Source organism: Nerophis lumbriciformis, linkage group LG21, assembly GCF_033978685.3.
Source record: "Nerophis lumbriciformis linkage group LG21, RoL_Nlum_v2.1, whole genome shotgun sequence".
In the NCBI taxonomy this organism is placed as follows: domain Eukaryota; kingdom Metazoa; phylum Chordata; class Actinopteri; order Syngnathiformes; family Syngnathidae; genus Nerophis; species Nerophis lumbriciformis.
The window spans coordinates 603,467-628,771 of record NC_084568.2 but is presented as its reverse complement, the minus strand read 5'-3'; the positions used below and the strand labels follow the sequence as shown (position 1 = coordinate 628,771).

The 25,305-nt window shown below is 48.2% G+C and overlaps 1 protein-coding gene across 3 annotated transcripts in view; it reads right to left on the bottom strand.

Moving 5' to 3' along the window:
* The window catches only part of LOC133621265 (lamin-A-like), a 49,150-nt gene extending 35,723 nt beyond the window's left edge, over window positions 1–13,427 (bottom strand). For 2 of the 3 annotated variants that reach the window (XM_061983278.1, XM_061983279.1), the window contains exons 1-3: window positions 12,889–13,427; window positions 3,385–3,523; window positions 3,233–3,325 (exon numbers count right to left, since the gene is read on the bottom strand). In XM_061983278.1, the coding sequence (XP_061839262.1) occupies window positions 3,233–3,325; window positions 3,385–3,416 (125 nt within the window). In that variant the 5' untranslated portion in view covers window positions 3,417–3,523; window positions 12,889–13,427. Of the gene's footprint in view, window positions 1–3,232; window positions 3,824–12,888 lie in introns of those variants that run through there. The other variant, XM_061983280.1, reaches the window with a different exon arrangement.
* Between the last annotated feature and the right edge of the window lie 11,878 nt (window positions 13,428–25,305).

Below are 25,305 nucleotides of genomic sequence, written 5' to 3'. Positions count from 1 at the left end.
ATGTCACTTCTCCCCAGTGATCGAGGCCAACCATCACGTGACCAACATCATCCCAGAGAGCGCCCTGCTCATCTGCTTCGGCTTCATCCTGGGCGGCATCATCTTGGCCGCAGACAAGGTGCAGATCTTCAAGCTGACCCCGACCGTCTTCTTCTTCTTCCTTCTGCCTCAAATCATCCTGGATGCGGGCTACTTCATGCCCAACAAGCTGTTCTTCAGCAACTTTGGCACCATTCTGGTCTACGCCATCATCGGGACCTGCTGGAACGCTGCCAGCCTGGGCCTCAGCCTCTGGGGTTGTCACATGGGAGGAGCCATGGGTAAGAGAGAACCTCCACCCTCCAATAACACTTCTCCAACATCTCCTCTTCCCGCTTGTTTCGCAGGTAGCGTGGACATAGACCTGCTCCAGTTTCTTTTGTTCGGGAGTCTGATTTCTGCTGTGGACCCGGTGGCTGTCTTCGCTGTGTTTGAAGAGGTCCACGTCAACGAGGTCCTCTTCATCCTGGTCTTTGGAGAGTCCCTGCTCAATGACGGCGTGACAGTGGTACGAGACAGACATTTTCGGGAACTTTTCTTATCATCCACAATCCCTAAGTGACACAATAACTTTTCCTTTTTTGTGCGTTCTAAATAGTGAAGAACTGCTAGTACGAGGCAGCTAACAACGGGTATACAATATACAAAACCCAAAACCAGTGTAGTTGTCACGTTGTGTAATAAAAAATAAAAACAGTACATACAATTATTTGCAAATCCTTTTCAACTTATATTCAATTGAATAGACTGCAAATGAACTTATTTTTTTGCAAATACGAGCTCATTCGGAACTTGATGCCTGCAACATATTTCAAAAAAGCTGGCAAAAGTAGCAAAAAAGACTGAGAAAGTTGAAGAATGCTCATCAAGCACTTATTTGGAACATCCCACAAGTGAACAGGCTAATAATGACAATTTCGCCACACCTCGTGTGTGTGTGACAATCATTGGTACTTTAACTTTAACTTTAATTGGGAACAGGTGGGTGCCATGATTGGATATAAAAGCAGCTTCCATGAAATGCTCAGTTTTTCACAAACAAGGATGGGGCGAGGGTCACCACTTTGTCAACAAATTGTCCAACAGTTTAAGAACGATATTTCTCAACCAGCTATGGCAAGGAATTTAGGGATTTCACCATCTACGGTCTGTAATATCATTAAAAGGTTCAGATAATGGAAAATTCATAGCACGTAAGCGGCAAGGCTGAAAGCCGACATTGAATGCCCGTGACCTTCGATCCCTCAGGATCTTTACACATCAGTGTGTAAAGGATATCACCACATGGGCTCAGGAACACTTCAGAATACCACTGTCAGTAACTACAGTTGGTCGCTACATCTGTAAGTGCAAGTTAAAACTCTACTATGCAGAGCGAATCATTATCACTGCAGGACGAGGAATAGCTAAACATGCTTCACTACACACCGTAGGAAGATACAATAGCTCACCGGCGTCACCGCTAACAAAAGCTAGCACCCCTGAATGTAAACAAATGCCATGGGTGGATCTACACCTGACATCCACTGTAATGATACCCAGTACAATAGCGTATCTAGTCGATACTACTATGATTACATCTATATTTTTTATCGTCACAAAATCTTAAAAAAAATAAATTATATTATGTTTATAAACTCAGGAAATATGTCCCTGGACACATGAGGACTTTGAATATGACCAATGTATGATCCTGTAACTACTTGGTATCGAATCGAAACCTAAATGTGTGGTATCATCCAAAACTAATGTAAAGTATCAAAGAAGAGAAGAATAAGTGATTATTACATTTGAACAGAAGTGTAGATAGAACATGTTAAAACAGAAATTGAGCAGATATTAACAGTAAATGAACAAGTAGATTAATAATAAATTTTTACAAATTGTCCTTTATAATGTCGATAAAATAATAGGTGTATAAATGACACAATATGTTACTGCATACGTCAGCAGACTAATTAGGAGTCTTTGTTTGTTTACTTACTGCTAAAAGACAAATTGTCTATTATGTTCACTATTAGAGATGTCCGATAATATCGGACTGCCAATATTATCGGTCGATAAATGTTTTGAAATGTAATATCGGAAATTACCAATTTCAAAATTATCGGTATCTGTTTCAAAAAGTAAAATGTATGACTTTTTAAAACGCCGCTGTGTACACGGACGTAGGGAGAAGTACAGAGCGCCAATAAACCTTAAAGGCACTGCCTTTGCGTGCCGGCCCAGTCACATAATATCGATGGCTTTTCACACACACAAGCAAATGCAACGCATACTTGGTCAACAGCCATACAGGTCACACTAAAGGTTGGCCGTATAAACAATTTTAACACTGTTACAAATATATGCGCCACACTGTGAACCCACACCAAACAAGAATGACAAACACATTTCGGGAGAACATCCGCACCGTAACACAACATAAACACAACAGAACAAATACCCAGAACCCCTTGCAGCACTAACTCTTCCGGGACGCTACTAACTCCACCCCCCCACCTCAACCCTTGAGGCATGTTAAAAAAAATAATGCACTTTGTGACTTCAATAATAAATATGGCAGTGCCATGTTGGCATTTTTTTCCATAACTTGAGTTGATTTATTTTTGGAAAACCTTGTTACATTGTTTAATGCATCCAGCGGGGCATGACAACAAAATTAGGCATAATAATGTGTTAATTCGGTTGATATCAGGATCGGTAATTAAGAGTTGGACAATATCAGAATATCGGCAAAAAAGCCAAGATCGGACATCTCTATTCACTATTTTATTTAAGGACAAAATAGCAATAAAAACATGTTTAATGTACCGTAAAATGTTTTGTTAAAATAAAGCCAATAATAAAGTTTTTTTTGTGGTCCCCGTTATTTAGAAAAGTATCGAAAGGTATCACAAAGTATCGAAATACATTTTAGTATTGGTACCAAAATATTGTTATCAGGACAATCCTACAGCATGCATTAACTTTGACAGCCTTGGTATGAACAAATATAAAAAATGGTGTTATGGTTATTATTGGGGAATTGTGTATTTCTTCTCTTAGATGCTCTTCAAAATGTTTGAGGCATTTGTTTCCCTGGGAGCATCCAACATTGATGCTGTGGATATAATCAGCCAAATAGGTAAGGAGTGCAAAACATTTTTTTTTTTTTAAAAGCCTGATTGTGACGTGGAATGTGTGACAGAACCTTTTCTGGCAGTTTCCTTCTTTGTGGTGGCGGTGGGCGGCTCCCTCCTCGGCGTGGCGTTTGGGTTTCTGCTCTCCCTTCTGACCAGGTTCACTAAAAACATCCAGATCATCGAACCGGGCTTCATCTTCGTGGTGGGGTACCTCTCCTACCTCACTGCCGAGATGCTGTCCCTCTCCGCCATCCTGGCGTGAGTGCTGCTTTGAGGGTTTCCAGGAGTGGAGCAAGAACCGTGGACTCTGTGACCTGGTTTGTTCTTTTGCTCAGCAGAACCGTCTTTTGCGGCGTGACCTGCAAGAAGTACATCAATGCAAACATGGACGAAAAGTCCGTGACCACTGTCAAGTACGCCATGAAGGTGCTCGCCAACGGCTCGGAAACCATCACCTTCGTTTTCCTGGGCATCTCGGCCATTGATAAAACCATATGGGTGTGGAACACAGGCTTCATCCTTCTCACGCTGCTTTTCATCTTTGTGTATCGCTTCATAGGTGAGACGCTGGCGGTTTTAGCGTGTATTCAATAATCTCAGTGTTTGATGTACACAACAGGTGTGTTTTTCCTGACCTGGATCATGAACAAGTTCCGACTGGGTCACCTGGAGATCATCGATCAAATCATTATGAGCTACGGGGGCCTGCGAGGGGCCATTGCCTACGGCCTGGCAGTGATGCTGGACGACAACAAGATAGGGGAAAAAAAACTAATGATCTCTACGACTCTGATTGTAGTTTATTTCACGGTCATCATCCAGGTAATTGGCAGTCGCGCACAAACGTAAGTACGCCCTTCACATTTCAGCAATCTTTTTATTATTGGGACAAAGCCACAGACATACAGTAGTCTTTAGAGTAGTTAGTGTATAAATAAATCATATTTAGCGTGGATACCAATGTTATTCAGCACTGCCTTAATCTTCTTAACCACAGGTCTTCAATAGGGGTCTGTCACCTGTAGGGGTCTACAGAGGTACTGCAGGGGGGCTTGCCATTTGGTTTTTATTTATATTTTTTAATTTTCCCCAACAAATGTTCCACAAAATGTAAATGTCTTTACTCATTAACATTGACCCAATCCATGTTAGCATTTAAGAAGCTAGTGACTAGCAGTCTCGTTGCCACCTAGCTATTAGCGGCATTCGCTGCCAGCTGATGGTTAGTGCGCTAGTTACCAGCTAGTGATGAACACACTAGTTTCCAGCATGCGATTACAGTAGCAGGCGAGTTGACAGCTAACAATAAGCAGGCTAGTTGCCAGCTAGTAATTAATACACTGGTTGCCAGCTAGCGATTAGCACATTGGTTGACAGATAGCAATTAGCAAGCTACTTAACATCTACCGATAAGCGTGATACTTGCCGGCTAGCGATAAGCACATAAGTTGACATCTTGCGATTACAGTAGCAGGCTACTTCACAGCTAACAATAAGCAGGCTAGTTGCCAGCTAGTGATTGATACACTGGTTGCCAGCTAGCGATTAGCACATTGTTTGACAGATAGCGATTAGCAGGCTACTTGACCGCTAATAATAAGCGCACTCGTTTCCAGCTTGTGATTAACATGCTTGTTGTCTGCTAGCGATTATCACACTAGTTGCTAGCTAGATTTGATCACACTAGTTGACAGCTAGCGATGAGCACACTAGTTGATAGCTAGCATTTGTACAATTAGCACACGAGCTGCCAGATAGCTATTAGCGGCACTACCTGCCAGCTGGCGGTTAGCGCGCGAGTTGCCAGCCAGGGCTTAGCATGCTAGTTGTCTGCTATCAATTAACACTAGTTGCTAGCTATAATAATAATAATAATAATAATAATGAATTGCATTTGTAACGCACTTTACATTTGTTAAAATCTCAAAGTGCTACAAAGTATAAAATAAAAAATAGAAAGTAAGAATATATAATAAAAAAAATTTAAATATAAATGAAATCATGACACACAACAGACACATGGATAAAAATAGAAATAAAAGCTAGCGATTGTAACGCTAATTACCAGCTCACGATTAGCACACTAGCCGCCACCTAGCTATTAGTGGCACTAGCTGACAGTTAGCACACTAGTTTCCAACTAGTGATGAGCATGCTAGTTGTGTGCTAACAAATAACACACTAGCTGCTAGCTCACGATTATTATGCTAGTTGACAGCTAGCATTTGCACGGAAATGACCATCTAGCTTAGCACACAAGCTGCCAGATATATATTTGCGGCACTACCTGCCAGCTGACGGTTAGCGCGCTAGTTGCCAGCCAGCATGCTGGTTGTCTGCTAGCAATTAACACTAGTTGCTAGCTAGCGATTATAACGGTAATTACCAGCTCGCGATTAGCACACTTGCGGCCACCTAGCTATTAGTGGCACTAGCTGCCAGTTAGCACGCTAGTTTCCAACTAGTGATGAGCATGCTAGTTGTGTGCTAACAAATAACACACTAGCTGCTAGCTCACGATTATTACACTAGTTGACAGCTAGCATTTGCACGGAAATTACCATCTAGCTTAGCACACTAGCTGCCAGCTAGCGCATAAGTTGCCAGCTAGCGATTAGCAGCACAATACTGTATTTGAATATCTTAGTATTGCACACTACTAAGATACCTTTAGGACCAGTTTAACTTAAAGCACAATTGTATACAAGAGAGAGAAGTAGGAGGTTCCTGCTCTAGTTTGGGGGTCTTTGGCCTGGAAAACCTTTATGAGACCCCTGCTCTCAGGCATTGAATTGATCTTTGCTGTGTGTTTTGGACTCGTTTACATGTCAGAAAACTAACCCAACAGAGGGATGGGATCTGATCTGTTGCTTTAGGATGTCGAGTGTATGTTGGAATTCATGTTTTCCTAAATGAACCGCAGCACTGGCATCACTCGTGCAGCCCCACCGCCATGCTTGACTGCAATCAAGACACAATGATCTTGGTACCCACTTGTTTTTGTGCGTTGTCATTTTCAGTGCACAGTGACTTCAGAAGTGGTGCACTGACTACTCTAAAGTGCATCCAAATTGTCCCTAGAGTAAGATGAAGTGTCATTCAAATAGTTGCTGAAATATGAGTGGGTGTACTTACTATTTATCTGTCAGATAAACTTGATGTGGCTCATGTTTTACCTGCACTGATTGCAGGGCCTGACACTGAAACCTCTTGTCACTTGGCTGAAAGTAAAGAGGGCTTCAGACGCCGATCCAACTCTTATAGAAACCGTTCAGAGTAAGGTAATGTTTTTGGGGGTTTTCAACATTTTTACACAATCATACTTGCCAACCTTGAGACCTCCGAATTCGGGAGATGGGGGGAGAGGGAGGGGCAGGGTTGAGGTGGGCGGGGTTTGGTGGTAGTGGGGGTGTATATTGTAGCCCGGAAGAGTTAGGGCTGCAAGAGATTCTGGGTATTTGTTCTGTTGTGTTTATGTTGTGGTACGGTGCGGATGTTCTCCCAAAATTTGTTTGTCATTCTTGTTTGGTGTGGGTTCACAGCGTGGCGCATATTTGTAACAGTGTTAAAGTTGTTCATACGGCAACCCTCAGTGTGACCTGTATGGCTGTTGACCCAGTACGCCTTGCATTCACTTGTGTGTGTGTAAAAGCCGCATATATTATGTGACTGTTTGTATGGAGAAAAAGCGGATGCTAAAGGCAGTGCCTTTAAGGCACGCCCCCAATATTGTTGTCCGGGTGGAAATCGGTAAAAATTCGGGAGAATGGTTGCCCCGGGAGATCTTCGGGAGGGGCACTGAAATTCGGGAGTCTCCCGGAAAAATCGGGAGGATTGGCAAGTATGCTCACAATAAACATTTGCTTCATTGTAGAGAGTCAAATGGGACAAATAAATACAAAAATAATACAAATAATTACTTAAATGTTCAATTACTTAATTATTGTATGGATGAAATGCGTAAAATGTGTTAATAAATACGTCATTACTTTATTTAATGTAAAAGTGGATATATATTTATATATACATGTGTGGGATTGTGCTGAAAATCTTAATTTCCCCTCGGAGATTAATAAAGTATTTCTGATTCTGTGTGTGTGTATTATGCCCACACACACACACAAACACATTTACATGTGCGTATATAAACACATATAGATAGATAGTACTTTATTGATTCCTTCAGGAGAGTTCCCTCAGGAATATATATAGTGTACAGTATATATATATATATATATATATATATCTACATATATAAATTGTGTACATAGTGTTTATATATATATGTATATATACATACATATATATACACGGTGTGTATATATAATTTATATATACACACATAAATAGTTTAATATATAGTTCAAGGCTTAAGAGCAACAATAATTGGATTAGATTTCTTTTAGCCCCGCCCACTGACTTTGAAGGGCGAGTTTGACCGATAAAATTAAATTATTAAATCGTGAAATAATGAATTATCCATTACTCCATTTACTAGAGCTTGTCCCTCAAGGTCACAGGTGGGCTGGAGCCTAATGATTAAATAAATACATTTTTAAATGTATTTTTACTTTAAATACATTAATGACAAATTTAGTAGCACATTTATGTATTTAGTTCCTAGTGTAATTAGTTGGTGATACATCCATCTATTTTCTACATTCAGGTCTTCGAGCACATGCTCGTCGCCATCGAAGATATCGCCGGACAATTTGGTCCCAACTATACGATGGACCAGTAGGTGAACTCATTTCCTTACAGTGGCTTTGAATGGAGCTCCATTCTCGAATTGATGTGCAGGTGGAATCACTTTGAGGAAAAGTGGGTGTCGGCTATCTTGATGAAACCATCCGCAAGAAAGAACCGTGACTATGTCTTCAAAGTTTTCCATCAGCTCAACCTCAAGGACGCCGTTAGCTATGTGGCCGAGGTGAGCGTTGATCTTGTTGCTTGTAAACAACATAAAACACTGCAAATATTTGCTGATCATGCACAAATGTTTCCCTGCCATTGATGCAGGGTGAACGGAAGGGCTCTTTGGCGCTTATTCGGAATCAATCTGGATTTATTGAAATGGAGAAAAAATTTGGTCGAAGATCTTCAGAGGCGGATTTGGAACGCATTCGTCGTACCGCTATACAGTGAGACCAACTTATTACTCAACAATAAATAATATCCTGCTATCTCAATTATTTTAATCATATCAACATTTTTGTTGATTCACTGCAATGTTCGTAGTGTCAACATGCTATTAGCATACATTTAATGTGGCTATATTTCATCCATCCATTTTCTACCACTTGTCCCCTTCGGGGTGCTATATTTCATGTATGTGCTAATTGTATGCTAAAAAACTCACTCCTGTTACTTTAAGTCAAATGAGTACCGCATTTTTCGGACTATAAGGCGCACTTAAAATCCTTCCATTTTCTCAAAACTCGACAGTGCGCCTTATAAACTGGTGCGCCTAATGTACGGAATCATTTTGGTTGTGCTTACCGACCTCAAAACTATTTTATTTGGTACATGGTGAAATGATAAGTGTGACCAGTAGATGGCAATCATACATAAGAGGTATGTGTAGAATGCAATATGACTCAAGTAAACACCAAAATGTTATATGTTCCATTGAAAATATAGAACATTACACACGGCGCTCAAAAATCTTATCAAAATGTTTTACTACGACTTTGGTAAGCTAAGAAGCCGCACCGCTTGATGGATTGTACTGTGCTTCAACATAGGAGTATTATTGTGTGTGTATAAGGTAAGACATTATCTGGCGTTTTGTTTCGCAATATTATGCAAAAGCAACTTTTCTTACCTTCTGGTACCTGCTGATCTGTATTTGGGATCTGCATAAGTCCTGAAAATTTGCGAGCGTCCGCCTTTGTAGTCCGTGCCGACACCGTAGTCGATAAGCTTCTTTTTCTCTATCTTCAGGTATGGGACATTCATCCTCCACTGTTGCCATTTCTAATATAAAGTAGTGTAAAGGTCTTACTTATATCTGTCAGTAAACTCACCATGAAAGCGCTAAAACATACAGATGTAGTGTTTTTATATTATTCACCCAAGGGACTTCAGTTAGAGAGTTGCGGTCGGACGGTTTTTCATGGGACACAATTCCGGCGTTGTTGTTGCACTAGTGAGCCACGGATGAGGAAATACTGCTCCGTTATTGATTGAAGTAAAGTCTGAATGTCATTAAAACACTTCGCTCCATCTACTTCTTCCACTCCCGTACAACAAAGACGACGGAGAAAAGACGCTGTCGAAGGTGAACCACGTAAATAAGACCGCCCATAAAACGGCGCATCCTGAAGCGACTGTCAGAAAGCGGCTTGAAGATGATGTGTAAAACATCATCTATACAACATTTTGACCAAAGAACCACCATTACATGTTATGTAGACCACAAGGAAGTCTTTTACATTTAGAAAAAAATAATCATAATATGACCCCTTTGATGCGCCCTATAATCTGGTGCGCCTTTTGTATGAAAATAGACCTGACTAGACCCGCTCATCAGCAGTGCGCCTTTTAATCCAGTGCGCCCTATGGTCCGGAAAATATGGTAATCATTAGCTTAGAAACCTTGTACAAAAATGTCGCCAATACACATGTTGCATAGTTCAATATGTTTATCATCAGATTTAGGACCTGATCTACTAAAATTTAAAAAACAAGTGCTTTTTCACGTCTGCAATCTATAAAATTGTGTGTACTATTAATGGCCGTGTCGATCCGGGTGCAAGAAAATGCGTATTGCAAGAAGCTTTCATGAAGGAGGTTTGAAAAAAAAAAAAAACACCATTTAAAAAAACAAGCTAGCAGACAGCTAAACGAATCAATTGAATTTGTTTTAATCAGCCCCTTAAGCCATCCAGCATATTCCGTACAATTGACCACTAAATGGTAACACCCGAATAAGTTTTTCAACTTGTTTAAGTCGGGGTCCACAGTAATCAATCCATGGTAGGTATAAAGTTTCAAACTGTCATTGCTGAATAGACGATATGTAATATTTTTATTCCTGACCGTCCGCACAGTGTATGTAGACACGCACACAGACGGAATATCCTCTCTCAATTGTCTGTCTTTGAAGTGCGTTCGCCTCCTTTCTTGCAGCCATTTATGCGTAACTGTGCCAGTTTGCAAGAGCATTCCAAACGTGCGAAATGTAGATGCAGAACAGCGGCCGCAAAACAGTTCCAGTCTTGATAAATCACATTACAAGTGCTAAATGATTACATTTGCATCTTCTCTTGGTATTGTGGGTGTTTTGATGGTCAGCATATATACTGCATATATCATATTTTATTCGGACGAGATAGGGCACCGGTATTTAGGCCACACCCACCAAATTTTAGGAAGAAAAAAGTGTTTACCGTATTTTTCGGAGTATAAGTCCCCCCGAAGTATAAGCCGCACCGGCCGAAAATGCATAATAAAGAAGGGAAAAAACATAAAAGTCGCACTGGAGTATAAGTCGAATTTTTTGGGGAAATGTATTTGATAAAAGCCAACAGCAAGAATAGACATTTGAAAGGCAATTTAAAATAAATGAAGAATAGTGAACAACAGGCTGAATAAGTGTACGTTATATGAGGCATAAATAACCAACTGGTATGTTAACGTAACATATTATGGTAAGAGTCATTCAAATAACTATAACATATAGAACATGCTATACGTTTACCAAACAATCTGTCACTCCTAATCGCTAAATCCCATGAAATCTTATACGTCTAGTCTCTTACGTGAATGAGATCAATAATATTATTTGAAATTTTCGCTAATGTGTTAATAATTTCACACATAAGTCGCTCCTGAGTATAAGTCGCACCCCGTCCAAACTATGAAAAAAACTGCAACTTATAGTCCGAAAATACGGTACATATACTAGACACACCAGATATATATCGGTACGAAATATTTATTTGCATACTTTAATTGTTTCAAAACGGTGCTTGTCACTAGCCCACTAGCTGCAGAAGCTAGCTCTCTAATCAGCTAAAGAGACTCAATAACTCCACGGTGACGTTTTGGTGGATTTATGAAACTGAAACAACACTAAAAGAATGCCATTGTAAGTTAATAATACTAACACAGACACTTGTAAACGTGTTAGCACATTCGCTATTGGTAACGACGCTAGCTTGATTACATTACGATAGCACGTACAAATATGTTTGAAAACACTCCTACATACGTCACACATGGGACGGTTTAGTAAGTAAAAATTGTTTTATTTATATTGTAAAACTTACAAACCTTGCTTGGAGTGATGAATGAAGAAGCCGGTTAAAGGAACGGAACAGGAGGTATTCTGCACACATCCTATTTTCTGGGCTATAAGTTTTTCATAGTTTGGCCGGGGGTGCGACTTATACTCAGGAGCGACTTATGTGTGAAATTATTAACACATTACCGTTAATTATCAAATAATATTATTTATCTTATTTATCTCATTGACGTAAGAGACTAGACGTATAAGATTTCATGGGATTTAGCGATTAGGAGTGACAGATTGTATAGCATGTTCTATATGTTATAGTTATTTGAATGACTCTTACCATAATATGTTACGTTAACATACCAGTTGGTTATTTATGCCTCATATAACGTACACTTATTCAGCCTGTTGTTCACTATTCTTTATTTATTTTAAATTGCCTTTCAATAGTCTATTCTTGGTGTTTGGTTTTATCAAATAAATTTCCCCAAAAAATGCGACTTATACTCCAGTGCAACTTATATATGTTTTTTCCCTTCTTTATTATGCATTTCTGGCCGGTGCGACTTATACTCCGAAAAATACGGTAGCGCACCGGTATTTAGGCCACACCCACCAAATTTTAGGAAGAAAAAAGTGTTTACATATACTAGCCACACCGGACTTTAAGCTGCAGATATATATATCGGTACAAAATATTTTATAAATATTTATTTGCATACCTTAATTGTTTCCAAACGGTGCTTGTCACGTGGCAGTAAAACCCACTAGCTGCAGAAGCTAGCTCTCCAATCAGCTAAACAGACTCAATAACTCCACGGTGACGTTTTGGTGGATTTATGACACTGAAACAACACTAAAAGAATGCCATCGTAAGTTATTAATACTAACACAGACACTTGTAAGCGCCTTAACATATTCGCTAATGCTAACGAGGCTAGCTTGATTACATTACGATAGCACGTACAAATATGCTTGAAAACACTAGTCGGTTTAGTAAGTATAAATTGTTTTAGTCATATTGTAAAACTTACAAACGTTGCTTGGATTGATGACTGAAGAGTCCGGTTCAAGGAACGGAACAGGAAGTACATTTACAACCCGCAGCACCTGTAGTGAGCAAACTTGTCCAAAAGATGGCACCATAGCTTTACAGTCTCTTCTGTCTGTGTTCTATGCAAAGTATTTGTTGAATACAAAACATTATGGGCGTTAATGGAAAATAAATTCATAATTTGCCCGCACCATTTTTATAAGCCTTAGGGGTCAAAACGTGGGAAAAAAGTAGTGGCTTATAGCCCAGTAGGCATACACGCTAAATGAATTAAACTCTCTATTAAGGGAAAAAAGGTAGAAAAAAAAGAGTTACCACTAGGTTTATTTTAAGAATGACATTGCCAGATGGGTATTCATCTCTAAATACTTATTCCTGTAGTTTGCAGTAGTACAGAACTAGACTTCAACATACTGAGAGCTGTGTCTTACCATTTGTTTACCCCAGGAAAAGAGAACCGGAGCCATATGTGAGCTTGGAAATGCAGAAGCTGACCATGGACGGTGCCAAGGACGCGGAGGACCACAGTCACCATCTCCTGCAGAAGCACTTGTACAAGGGCAGAAAACAGGTATTGTGTCATATGCATAATGTACGCACACGCCCAACGTCCTGATCCCCTTTTTTCCGGACACCAGCACCGGCACAGGTACAGCCGCAGCTATATTGAAGTCAACAAGGACAAAAACGAGGTGCACGAGATCTTCCGGAGGACCATGAAGAGTCGTTGGGAGTTGTTCAAGTCCGCCAAGATGGGTGCCGCTCTGCAGAAGACACTGAGCACGCAGCAATGGAAAAACAGTAAATCTAAGGTCAAGTTTGATATGTTTACAAAAAAAATCATATTACTCACCTAAAATATTTTCCTGAGAACCAGCATCATCTGCAGCTGACATTTGTTTTTGCTCAATTTCTTTTATCGGGTTAGAAAAATAAATATGCAACATACAGTACAGGCCAGAAGTTTGGACACACCTTCTCATTCAAAGCGTTTTCTTTATTTTCATGACTATTTACATTATAGATTGTCACATCAAACCTATGAATGAACACATGTGGAGTTATGTTCTTAACAGAAAAAGGTGAAATAATTGAAAACATGTCTTGACCAAAAACCAATGAAGCATCATCACTGCCATATTAACCACAAATAGAACATGATGAGTTTTGATAATTTTATAAATTTCTCATATTTAAAAACTATTCTTAATGGATTAGCCCCTGATTTGATGTGTCAAGAAATACAAAGATACAGAAGTGAAGGTGTGCAGACTCCAGCTGCAGTCAGTGGGAGCTGTAGAGTGAAAAGGTGCCGGACCACTCTGGGTCAGTCTGCGTTCTCAGTGAAGGCCTCACATCTGTAGAACTCTTTGCCACTGGAGTTAAAGTCACAGTCAGACATTAAACTTTTCTCCACAAAACTGAAAAAGTGGCTTAAGGAAAATCAGAAGTGTGAGCACTAAAACTGGGTGTAGTATGGACAAATGGGGCCAATTATTTGAAATGTGTTTTTATTTTGTACTTGTCTTAATCGTTTTGTATGTTTTACACTTTTCTCAACTTTTCTTTAAAAGCCTAACCAGGGAGGAGGGTTGCAAATTAGCCTGTGGCTAGAAGTCTTAGGTACTTTGACATCGGTTACCAATGGGTAGGAATGTTTAATTGTACTGTCCCTGTCAAATAAATACATAAATATATGATATTCTACTTTCTTCAAAATTCTCTCAATGAGCTTCAAGAACACCTGTGAAGTGAAAACCATTTCAGGTGACTACATCTTGAAGCTCATGGAGAGAATACCAAGAGTGTGCAAAGCAGTAATCAGAGCAAAGTGTGGCTATTTTGAAGAAACCAGAATATAAAACATGTTTTCACCTTTTTTGTTAAGTACATTACTCCACATGTGTTCATTCATAGTTGTGATGCCTTCAGTGACAATCTACAATGTAAATAGTCATGAAAATAAAGAAAACACATTGATTGAGAAGGTGTGTCCAAACGTTTGGTCTGTGCTGTGTAAATGTCAATTGCAGAGGACAGTTTTTAGGAGGATATCACACTGAAAAGTGCCAAATGTTCTGATCATATACCACAGGTCTAAAAAGCATGTGTGTATAAGGCTCAAATGCAATACTTCCAACACTTGTGCATTTTGTGTAGTGGCCAAAATCCATTACCTGAAATGACGATGGCAACACTTTCTCATTTTTCATTGTGAGTTACAACCAACCCTTCCTCTCTGCGCACAGGATGGCGACTATTCACTTCCTCCAGGAATTCACGCAAAGTCAAACAATCCCTGCGAATTATGCGCTTCCTCGCTACTTTGTCCCGACTCCCGCACATTTTGGCCAATCAAATTCGTCTCTGAGCGACACTCCCAAGGCGCACATCAACTGTCTAATCAAAAATGATGTTTGTTTCTTGAGTAGACAAATCAGGAACAACAACATGCAACAAAAGTATCAAGTATTTATTCCTAAAACGGCAAAATTGCCATCCTCCCGCATGTCCCAGACCTACTTCCTCTTCCTGTCTACAATGCTAACTAAGAATTCTGGGTAATGCATATAAACATTTAGCAACACACCAACATCCTGACTTGGTCATTTACACGAGTTTGCATATTTCAGCTCTATTTATACAAGGTAAAGTAATTAGGAACATAATATTATTTGTAAAGCTGATCTAGCAGAGAGGTAGCATTTTCATGACCGAGTTGTTGAAGTGTGATGATGATCCCTCATCTTTTTACTAACAAAAATACTATTGCTTTTTTATGTAATTTTGCTGGTATAAACCTTAGGGTAGGGTCTTTAAAGTTAGGCCAAGGACCCCCCAAACTGATGAAGCCTCCTACTTGAATATATTGTATAAAATATAAAGGTACCTTGTTATAGTACAACAATACTAAGATATTCAAATACCGTATAGTGTCGCTAATAGCCAGCTGGCAACTAGCGCGCTAATCGCTAGCTGTCAACTAGCATGCTAATTTCTAGATGGCAACTAGTGTGCTAAACACTACCTGGCAACTAGCATGGTAATCGCTACCTGGCAACTAAAGTGCTAAATGCGAGCTATGTTGAATGCTAACATGCATTGGATCAATATTCATGTGTATTTAAAGACTTTAGAATGTTGTAAAACATCTGCGGAGGGAATATAAAACATTTTTTTAAAAGGTCTAGTCACCAGTGGAAAGATTTCATGATCCCCCTGCAGTACCTCTGCAGACCCTCCTTGGTTCACGGACCCCCTGTTGAAGACCTTTGCCTTAGGCATGCCAACTATTGACAGGCGAATGCAGGCTAATGTTAGCATGCCAGACTTCAGTACACATATGTGGAGGTTGCCCTCCAGTGGGTTCCTCAGACCACCCTCCACATACCTCCACAGCCAGACTCAGGCCGGGAAGCCATGTGGGAGCGGGAGAGGAAGTCAGCCACGGCCACCTGCGCCCCCGGTCTGTTGATCACTCTGAAATTGTATGGGTGTAAAGCTAGATACCAACGGGTGATCCACGCATTGGCATACTTCATGGGGTGGAGCCACTGGAGGGGCTTGTGGTCCGAGCAGAGGCTGAATGAGGAGGTAGTACCGGAGGACACCGACCGCCCACCGGTGTTGTACCTCTCCTCCCGCTCGGAGAGCTTCCGGCTGGTGTACAGGATGGGGCGGTCGACTCCCCCCACCTGCTGGGACAAAACAGCTCCCAGCCCTCTGGCCGACGCGTCAGCCTGCAGACAAAACTGGAGAGAAAAATTAGGCATGTGCAGGACCGGCTCCTCGCAGAGGGCCTTCTTAACCCTCTCAAACGCCTGATGGCACTGCTCCGTCCACTGGACCAGATCTGGAGCACCCTATCGGGCGAGGTCAGTTACTGGACTGGTCAGGTCCACGGACCGGGGGCTAAACCTCCGGTAGTAACCTGCCAGACCAAAAAACTGCCTCACCTCTTTTTTCGTCTTGGGGTTTGGGCAGGCCGCAATTGCCGCTGTTTATCTACATGCGGGCGCACCTGCCCTCCACCCAAGTGGTACCCCAAATACTGTACTTCCCATGCCTCCAACACGCCTGCTCAGACGTTTGAGGGGCCGTCTGCGCGGGAAGCATCATATTCGCAGCAGCCGGGACCTGCGAGGAAGCACAAATAAAAGAGTCCTTTGCGTGGCGCCGCCTCCTCCCTGTGCGCGGTGTTGGTGCTGGGCACATTGGGTTCTGTGGGCACAAAGCAGACATAGTCAAGTGCGCGGCGCCACCTCCTACTGCTGCGCGCCCGGCCCGCGCGGTGTTGGTGCTGGGCGCTCGGCTGCCTCACGGTGCACCGCCAGGTGGTCCTCTGCTAGCGTCACCGCTGCGTCCAGGTCTCGGGGCCGGTGGTAGCGGACCCAGGCCGCCGTCCGCGCTGGGATTGCCTCCAGGAACTGCTCCAGGACCAGCAGCTCCATCACCTGGACGTTGCCTTCACCTGGCTGCAGTCAGCGCGTCGCCGCCTTTCAGAGCTGCTGACCAAGCACGAACGGGCGGTCCTCCGTCCCCAGACGCAGCGCCCGGAACCGGCGCCGGTGGTCCTCGGCGGTGCAACCGGTCCGGTCCAGCACCGCCCCCCTCAGGTCCAGGAAGTGCACCCGGGAGGCCGCCGGGAGACTGAGCGCCGGGAGACTGAGCGCCGCTCGCTGCGCTTCCTCCGCCAGCAGCGGCAGGAGTCGCACTCCCTACTCTTCCTTTGGCCACGCGCATGCCTCCGCCCTGGCCACAAAAATGTCTATGAAGGCATGGGGGTCCTCCTTACCCCCATGCGCTGTATGGAGACGGTCGCTGATGTTGGCCGTGCCGCTCCCACCCGGTCAGCCAGCGCCTGCAGGATGTGGCTCTGCTGGGCCACTTGTTGGCGGACCGCCTCCAGCTGTCGAGGGCTGTCCGCTGTCACCTCTGCGAGAATGTTCGTCACTACTGCCAGGGGGTCGGCTTCCATCACCTCAAGTGGTCCGGCTTGTTGGGGCGCCAAATTGTGGAGGTTGCCCTCCAGTGGGTTCCTCAGACCACCAAACACCGCCACGAGAGCCCGGATCAGGGTTACAACACCGTTTTATTTTGATAAATTAGTGCAGCGGGATGGATGGATGGATGGTTGCAGTCCAGCAACTGTCTTTCAGGTGCGTAACCTGTCGCTGTCTTCGAGGCTGGTCATGGCACACCCCTTTCCGCGGAAGGCGCGCAGGCCACGCCACCCTCCACATACCTCCACAGCCAGACGGAGGCAGGGAAGTCGTGTGGGAGCGGGAGAGGAAGTCAGCCACGGCCATCTGCGCCCCCGGTCTGTTGATCACTCTGAAATTGTATAGGTGTAAAGCTAGATACCAATGGGTGATCCACGCATTGGCATCCTTCATGCGGTGGAGCCACTGGAGGGGCTTGTGGTCCGAGCAGAGGCTAAATGAGCGCCCCAGGAGGTAGTACCGGAAGGGCACCGACCACCCACCGGTGTTGTACCTCGCCTCCCGCTCGGAGAGCTTCCGGCTTGTGTACAGGATGGGGCGGTCGAAGCCCCCCACCTGCTGGGACAAAACAGCTCCCAGCCCTCTGCCCGACGAGTCAGCCTGCAGACAAAACTGGAGAGAAAAATTAGGCATGTGCAGGACCGGCTCCTCGCAGAGGGCCTTCTTAACCCTCTCAAACACCTGCTGGCACTGCTCCGTCCACTGGACCAGATCTGGAGCACCCTTTCGGGCGAGGTCAGTTTGTGGGCTGGTCAGGTCCACGAACCGGGAGATCAACCTCCGGTAGTAACCTGCCAGACCCAAAAACTGCCTCACCTCTTTTTTCGTCTTGGGGTTTGGGCAGGCCGCAATTGCCGCTGTTTTATCTACATGCGGGCACACCTGCCCTCCCCCCAAGTGGTACCCCAAATAATGTACTTCCCATGCCTCCAACACGCCTGCTCAGACGTTTGAGGGGCCGTCTGCGCGGGAAGCATCATATTCGCAACAGCCGGGACCTGCGAGGAAGCACAAATAAAAGAGTCGTCAAGTGCGCGGCGCCATCTCCTACTGCTGCGCGCTCGGCCCGCGCGGTGTTGGTGCTGGGCGCTCGGCTGCCTCACGGTGCACCGCCAGGTGGTCCTCTGCTTGCGTCACCGCTGCGTCCAGGTCTCGGGGCCAGTGGTAGCGGACCCAGGCCGCCGTCCGCGCTGGGATCGCCTCCAGGAACTGCTCCAGGACCAGCAGCTCCATCACCTGGACGTTGCCTTCACCTGGCTGCAGTCAGTGCGTCGCCGCCTTTCGGAGCTGCTGACCAAGCACGAACGGGCGGTCCTCCGTCCCCAGACGCAGCGCCCGGAACTGGCGCCGGTGGTCCTCAGCGGTGCAACCGGTCCGGTCCAGCACCGCCCCCCTCACGTCCGGGAAGTGCACGCGTGAGGCCGCCGGTAGACTGAGCGCCGCTCGCTGCGCCTCCTCCGCCAGCAGCGGCAGGAGTCGCACTCCCTACTCTTTCTTTGGCCACGCGCATGCCTCCGCCCTGGCCACAAAAATGTCTATGAAGGAATGGGGGTCCTCCTTTTCCCCCATGCGCTGTATGGAGACGGCCGCTGATGTTGGCCGTGCCGCTCCCACCCGGTCAGGCAGCGTCTGCAGGATGTGGCTCTGTTGGGCCACTTGATGGCGGACCGCCTCCAGCTGTCGAGGGCTGGCCGCTGTCACCTCTGCGAGAATGTTCGTCACTGCTGCCAGGGGGTCGGCTTCCATCACCTCTGTTGGTCCAGCTTGTTCGGGCACCAAATTGTGGAGGTTGCCCTCCAGTGGGTTCCTCAGACCACCAAACACCGCCACGAGAGCCCGGATCAGGGTTCCAACACCGTTTTATTTATTATAAATTTGTGCAGCGGGTTGCATTCCAGCAACTGTCTTTCCGTCCTTCAGGTGCGTAACCTGTCGCTGTCTTAGAGGCTGGTCATGGCACACCCCGTTCCGCGGAAGGCCCGCAGGCCATGTCCCCCTCCACATACCTACATAGCCAGACTCAGGCCGGGAAGCCGTGTGGGAGCGGGAGAGGAAGTCAGCCACTGCCATCTGCGCCCCCGGTCTGTTGATCACTCTGAAATTGTATGGGTGTAAAGCTAGATACCAACGGGTGATCCACACATTGGCATCCTTCATGCGGTGGAGCCACTGGAGGGGCTTGTGGTCCGAGCAGAGGCTAAATGAGCGCCCCAGGAGGTAGTACCGGAAGGGCACCGACCACCCACCGGTGTTGTACCTCGCCTCCCGCTCAAAGAGCTTCCGGCTGGTGTACAGGATGGGGCGGTCGACCACGAACCGGGAGATAAACCTCCGGTAGTAACCTGCCAGACCCAAAAACTGCCTCACCTCTTTTTTCGTCTTGGGGTTTGGGCAGGCTGCAATTGCCGCTGTTTTATCTACACGCGGGCGCACCTGCCCTACCCCCAAGTGGTACCCCAAATACTGCACTTCCCATGCCTCCAACACGTCAGACGTTTGAGGGGCCGTCTGCGCGGGAAGCATCATATTCGCAGCAGCCGGGACCTGCGAGGAAGCACAAATAAAAGAGTACTTTGCGTGGTGCCGCCTCCTCCCTGTGCGCGGTGTTGGTGCTGGGCACGTTGGGTTCTGTGGGCACAAAGCAGACATAGTTAAGTGCGCCTCCTACTGCTGCGCCTCGGCCCGCGCGGTGTTGGTGCTGGGCGCTCGGCTGCCTCACGGTGCACCGCCAGGTGGTCCTCTGCTAGCGTCACCGCTGCGTCCAGGTCTCGGGGCCGGTGGTAGCGGACCCAGGCCGCCGTCCGCGCTGGGATCGCCTCCAGGAACTGCTCCAGGACCAGCAGCTCCATCACGTTGCCTTCACCTGGCTGCAGTCAGCGCGTCGCCGCCTTTCGGAGCTGCTGACCAAGCACGAACGGGCGGTCCTCCGTCCCCAGACGCAGCGCCCGGAACCGGCGCCGGTGGTCCTCGGCGGTGCAACCGGTCCGGTCCAGCACCGCCCCCCTCAGGTCCGGGAAGTGCACCCGGGAGGCCGCCGGTAGACTGAGCGCCGCTCGCTGCGCCTCCTCCGCCAGCTGCTCCAGGACCAGCAGCTCCATCACCTGGACGTTGCCTTCACCTGGCTGCAGTCAGCGCGTCGCCGCCTTTCGGAGCTGCTGACCAAGCACGAACGGGCGGTCCTCCGTCCCCAGACGCAGCGCCCGGAACCAGCGCCGGTGGTCCTCGGCGGTGCAACCGGTCCGGTCCAGCACCGCCCCCCTCAGGTCCGGGAAGTGCACGCCGGAGGCCGCCGGTAGACTGAGCGCCGCTCGCTGCGCCTCCTCCGCCAGCAGCGGCAGGAGTCGCACTCCCTACTCTTCCTTTGGCCACGCGCATGCCTCCGCCCTGGCCACAAAAATGTCTATGAAGGAATGGGGGTCCTCCTTTCCCCCATGCGCTGTATGGAGACGGCCGCTGATGTTGGCCGTGCCGCTCCCACCCGGTCAGCCAGCGCCTGCAGGATGTGGCTCTGTTGGGCCACTTGATGGCGGACCGCCTCCAGCTGTCGAGGGCTGGCCGCTGTCACCTCTGCGAGAATGTTCGTCACTGCTGCCAGGGGGTCGGCTTCCATCACCTCTGTTGGTCCAGCTTGTTCTGGCAACAAATTGTGGAGGTTGCCCTCCAGTGGGTTCCTCAGACCACCAAACACCACCACGAGAGCCCGGATCAGGGTAACAACACCGTTTTATTTTTATAAATTTGTGCAGCGGGTTGCATTCCAGCAACTGTCTTTCCGTCCTTCAGGTGCGTAACCTGTCGCTGTCTTCGAGGCTGGTCATGGCACACCCCGTTCCGCGGAAGGCCCGCAGGCCACTCCCCCCTCCACATACCTCCATAGCCAGACTCAGGCCGGGAAGCCGTGTGGGAGCGGGAGAGGAAGTCAGCCACTGCCATCTGTGCCCCCGGTCTGTTGATCACTCTGAAATTGTATGGGTGTAAAGCTAGATAACAACGGGTGATCCACGCATTGGCATCCTTCATGCGGTGGAGCCACTGGAGGGGCTTGTGGTCCGAGCAGAGGCTGAATGAGCACCCCAGGAGGTAGTACTGGAGGGCACCGACCGCCCACCGGTGTTGTACCTCGCCTCCCTATCAGAGAGCTTCTGGCTTGTGTACAGGATGGGGCGGTCGAAGCCCCCCACCTGCTGGGACAAAACAGCTCCCAGCCCTCTGCCCGACGCGTCAGCCTGCAGACAAAATTGGAGAGAAAAATTAGGCATGTGCAGGACCGGCTCCTCGCAGAGGGCCTTCTTAACCCTCTCAAACGCTTGCTGGCACTGCTCTGTCCTCTGGACCAGATCTGGAGCACCCTTTCGGGCGAGGTCAGTTTGTGGGCTGGTCAGGTCCACGAACCGGGAGATAAACCTCCGGTAGTAACCTGCCAGACCCAAAAACTGCCTCACCTCTTTTTTCGTCTTGGGGTTTGGGCAGGCCGCAATTGCCGCTGTTTTATCTACATGCGGGCACACCTGCCCTCCCCCCAAGTGGTACCCCAAATACTGAACTTCCCATGCCTCCAGCATGCCTGCTCAGACGTTTGAGGGGCCGTCTGCGCGGGAAGCATCGTATTCGCAGCAGCCGGGACCTGCGAGGAAGCACAAATAAGAGTCCTTTGCGCGGCGCCGCCTCCTTCCTCTGCACGCTGGCTCTGCGCGGTGCTGGTGCTGGGCACGTTGGGTCCTGTGGGCACAAAGCAGACATAGTCAAGTGCGCGGCGCCACTTCCTACCGCTGCGCGCTCGACCCGTGCGGTGTTGGTGCTGGGCGCTCGGCTGCCTCACGGTGCACCGCCAGGTGGTCCTCTGCTAGCGTCACCACTGCGTCCAGGTCTCAGGGCCGGTGGTAGCGGACCCAGGCCGCCGTCCGCGCTGGGATAGCCTCCAGGAACTGCTCCAGGACCAGCCGCTCCATCACCTAGACGTGGCCTTTACCCGGCTGCAGCCAGCGCGTCGCCGCCTTTCGGAGATGCTGACCAAGCACGAACGGGCGGTCCTCCGTCCCCAGACGCAGCGCCCGGAACCGGCGACGGTGGTCCTCGACGGTGCAACCGGTCCGGTCCAGCACCGCCCTCCTTAGGTCCGGGAAGTGCACGCGGGAGGCCGCCAGTAGACTGAGCGCCGCCAGCAGCGGCAAGAGTCGCACTCCCTACTCTTCCTTTGGCCACACGCACGCCTCCGCCCTGGCCACAAAAATGTCTATGAAGGCATGGGGGTCCTCCTTTTCCCCCCATGCGCTGTATGGAGACGGCCGCTGATGTTGGCCGTGCCGCTCCCATCTGGTCAGCCAGCGCCTGCAGGACGTGGCTCTGCTGGGCCACTTGTTGGCGGACCGCCTCCAGCTGTCGAGGGCTGTCCGCTGTCACCTCTGCGAGAATGTTTGTCACTGCTGCCAGGGGGTCGGCTTCCATCACCTCAGGTGGCCCGGCTTGTTTGGGCGCCAAATTGTGGAGGTTGCCCTCCAGTGGGTTCCTCAGACCACCAAACACCGCCACGAGAGCCCGGATCAGGCTTACAACACCGTTTTATTTTTATAAATTAGTGCAGCGAGTTGCATTCCAGCAACTGTCTTTCCGTCCTTCAGGTACGTAACCTGTTTCTGTCTTCGAGGCTGGTCATGGCACACCCCGTTCCGCGGAAAGCCCGCAGGCCACGCCCCCTCCACATACCTCCACAGCCAGACTCAGGCCGGGAAGCCGTTTGGGAGCGGGAGAGGAAGTCAGCCACGGCCATCTACGCCCCCGGTCTGTTGATCACTCTGAAATTGAATGGGTGTAAAACTAGATACCAACGGGTGATCCACGCATTGGCATCCTTCATGCGGTGGAGCCACTGGAGGGGCTTGTGGTCCGAGCAGAGGCTGAGTGAGCGCCCCAGGAGGTAGTAGCGGATGGCACCGACCGCCCACCGGTGTTGTACCTCGCCTCTCGCTCGGAGAGCTTCCGGCTGGTGTACAGGATGGGGCGGTCGACGCCCCCCACCTGCTGGGACAAAACAGCTCCCAGCCCTCTGCCCGACACGTCAGCCTGCAGAGAAAATTGGAGAGAAAACTTAGGCATGTGCAGGACCGGCTCCTCGCAGAGGGCCTTCTTAACCCTCTCAAACGCCTGCTGGGCATTGCTCCGTCCACTCGACCAGATCTGGAGCACCCTTTCGGGCGAGGTCAGTTAGTGGGCTGGTCAGGTCCACGAACCGGGGGATAAACCTCCGGTAGTAACCTGCCAGACCCAAAAACTGCCTCACCTCTTTTTTCGTCTTGGGGTTTGGGCAGGCCGCAATTGCCGCTGTTTTATCTACATGCGGGCGCACCTGCCCTCCCCCCAAGTGGTACCCCAAATATTGTACTTCCCATGCCTCCAACACGCCTGCTCAGACGTTTGAGGGGCCGTCTGCGTGGGAAGCATCATATTCGCAGCAGCCGGGACCTGCGAGGAAGCACAAATAAAAGAGTCCTTTGCGTGGCGCCGCCTCCTCCCTCTGCGCTGTGCTGGTGCTGGGCATGTTGGGTTCTGTGGGCACAAAGCAGACATAGTCAAGTGCGCGGCGCCACCTCCTACTGCTGCGCGCTCGGCCCGCGCGGTGTTAGTGCTGGGCGCTCGGCTGCCTCACGGTGCACCGCCAGGTGGTCCTCTGCTAGCGTCACCGCTGCGTCCAGGTCTCGGGGCCGGTGGTAGCGGACCCAGGCCGCCGTCCGCGCTGGGATCGCCTCCAGGAACTGCTCCAGGACCAGCAGCTCCATCACCTGGACGTTGCCTTCACCTGGCTGCAGTCAGCGCGTCGCCGCCTTTCGGAGCTGCTGACCAAGCACGAACGGGCGGTCCTCCGTCCCCAGACGCAGCGCCCGGAACCGGCGCCGGTGGTCCTTGGCGGTGCAACCGGTCCGGTCCAGCACCGCCCCCCTCTGGTCCGGGAAGTGCACCCGGGAGGCCGCCGGTAGACTGAGCGCCGCTCGCTGCGCCTCCCCCGCCAGCAGCGGCAGGAGTCGCACTCCCTACTCTTTCTTTGGCCACGCGCATGCCTCCGCCCTGGCCACAAAAATGTCTATGAAGGCATGGGGGTCCTCCTTTTCCCCCATGCGCTGTATGGAGACGGCCGCTGATGTTGGCCGTGCCGCTCCCACCCGGTCAGCCAGCGCCTGCAGGATGTGGCTCTGCTGGGCCACTTGGTGGCGGACCGCCTCCAGCTGTCGATGGCTGGCCGCTGTCACCTCTGCGAGAATGTTCGTCACTGCTGCCAGGGGGTCGGCTTCCATCACCTCAGGTGGTCCGGCTTGTTCGGGCGCCAAATTGTGGTGGTTGCCCTCCAGTGGGTTCCTCAGACCACCAAACACCGCCATGAGAGCCCGGATCAGGGTTACAACACTGTTTTATTTTTAAAAATTAGTGCAGCAGGTTGCTTTCCAGCAACTGTCTTTCCGTGTCTGTCTCTCGCTAGCTCTCACTCCAGCTCCAACCACGTCTCTCCTCCCGGCTGATGCTAATAAAGGCGACAGGTGATTAGATAACAAGGCCCACCTGGGCCATCTACGCAGCTGTCGCTGTCTTCGAGGTCGGTCCTGGCACACCCCGTTCCGCGGCAGGCCCGCAGGCCACACCCCCCTCCACAACATATTTCAGTGCTCCACACTCACTTGTTGGCATGCCAGTATTAGCATTAGCTAGCTTGTGTAGCAGATACATACTGAAGCGCCATATATTTTGCCTGCGAGCTAACTGCGTTTCAGCTCGGCTTCAGCACACGCACCAAAATTGCATTTTATAGTTACTATTAGTTACAATGTAATTTGACAATGAGCTCTATGAGTATCTGTT